Raw genomic sequence first — 1399 nt, 5'->3', positions numbered from 1 at the left:
TTTCAAAAATCTAAAGTGAAACCCAGAAAAACTGCTATGAAATCAAGTAGTAACCACACTTTTCATGATACAAGAATCTTAGCCTGAGAATGAAGGGGCTAAGGAGAGTGTTTTACGGTGAAGACAAACAACTTCAAAATACAGAAACTTGGGACAAGTTCCAAAATACAGAAACTTCTTTTTTCTTGGGGTACAAATTTCTTGGATCAGCACTTCTTCATTAGGCGTTCAAAATCGAAGAGACAAAACCTGCCAAGCTTCTATGCTTTCCCAATCTCTGAGCAACTGTCCAATTTGTGTTATGCTGTCCTTGGAGATAACAGATGTTTTCGTCAGATGACTCATGAGACCAGTATCCATCCACAAGGGGAGCTTCTATGGGCTAAAATAACATTTCAAGGGCTGAATTTAGTCTCACAAAGCCCTTTGAAAAATAAAAATTAAGCCTGAAAGCTTATTTAGTTAGTTTTTTCTTTTTTCTGTGGAAATAGTTCATAAGCTTTTAAAGTATTTTAGCCTTCCCAAACATGAAAACAACAGAAATTAGCTAAAACTAGAATCGAGATAATATTCCCTTAGCTATTTCTAAACCTTGAAACAAAAGAACCGCAGTGGATGTAGGCACACTAACCATAAGGAGCGCTATCATCCCTAGTGCTAAACTTGGTCTAACATTCAACAAGTAATTTTGCAGCAACCCAATTGCTTTACAAATATCTTCATTATAGTGCAAAAAGTATTGCTTCTCCCACTCCATCCAATTTGAAGGCAGTTCATCACTTTTCTCTAATACCTTCATCTCTTTAATGCGCATTCGTAGCTGAATCATGCTTTCATCTACAAGCTTACCTTGGTAATGATCCCCTCCATTATTCGTCCCTCTAGTTGAAGCCATGATTTTTCTAACGGGCGTTTTCCGGCACGTCGACAAGGCAGGGAGAATTCGATTAGGGTTAAGCGTACGAGATGAAAAATGGGCAGTTGTTTCCATGATTAGTAGTGAAGAGAGTGAGGAGCTCAAGCAAAAATGATCAGCTCGCTCTTGAAATACCGAAGATAGTGATAATATGCAAAGGAAGGTTGGTGATATAAGCAAATATATAGTAAAGTCTTAGCAGCCAAGGCAAGTCCAATACCGTGTGAATTCATGCGGACTTGCCGTGTCTTCAGTCCTTGAGACGAAATTTCCCATCAAGACAAAGCTATCTCCTTTTTCCTTATTTGGCCCACAAACTTTACTTCAAAAATTAAAGTTGTCTGCAACGAGACAAGAATATCAAAGCGTAAGATAGTTTAGTGCTTAAATTAACTTGGAAGACTCTAAGACAAAGCAGAAGTGTGCGCACCATACGCGGTGAAAAGACCTTAGACCCCATTATTGTCGGAAGGGTGAGTGTAC

The 1399-nt window shown here is 38.7% G+C and overlaps 1 protein-coding gene across 1 annotated transcript; it reads right to left on the bottom strand.

Annotated features, from left to right (window-relative positions):
- Nucleotides 1-220: 220 nt before the first annotated feature.
- Nucleotides 221-991, bottom strand: LOC110426020 (uncharacterized). The gene is made up of 2 exons (XM_021441104.1): nucleotides 632-991; nucleotides 221-382 (listed from the first exon to the last, which is right to left on the bottom strand). Exons 1-2 carry the CDS (start codon nucleotides 989-991, stop codon nucleotides 221-223), a joined length of 522 nt encoding a protein of 173 aa, XP_021296779.1.
- Nucleotides 992-1399: the final 408 nt, after the last annotated feature.

Source organism: Theobroma umbraticum, unplaced genomic scaffold (assembly GCF_002168275.2).
Source record: "Theobroma umbraticum cultivar Fairchild unplaced genomic scaffold, ASM216827v3 scaffold_12.1, whole genome shotgun sequence".
In the NCBI taxonomy this organism is placed as follows: domain Eukaryota; kingdom Viridiplantae; phylum Streptophyta; class Magnoliopsida; order Malvales; family Malvaceae; genus Theobroma; species Theobroma umbraticum.
The sequence above is the reverse complement of the archived record's forward strand: the minus strand, read 5'-3'. Positions and strand labels throughout refer to the sequence as shown.

Excerpts from the sequence above, each read along its gene's own strand:
- LOC110426020 (XM_021441104.1), bottom strand. The coding sequence starts at position 991 with ATGGAAACAACTGCCCATTTTTCATCTCGTACGCTTAACCCTAATCGA. Across the intron at positions 383-631 it reads GGATGATAGCGCTCCTTATG|CCCATAGAAGCTCCCCTTGT; the intron begins GTTAGTGTGCCT and ends ATGTTATTTTAG.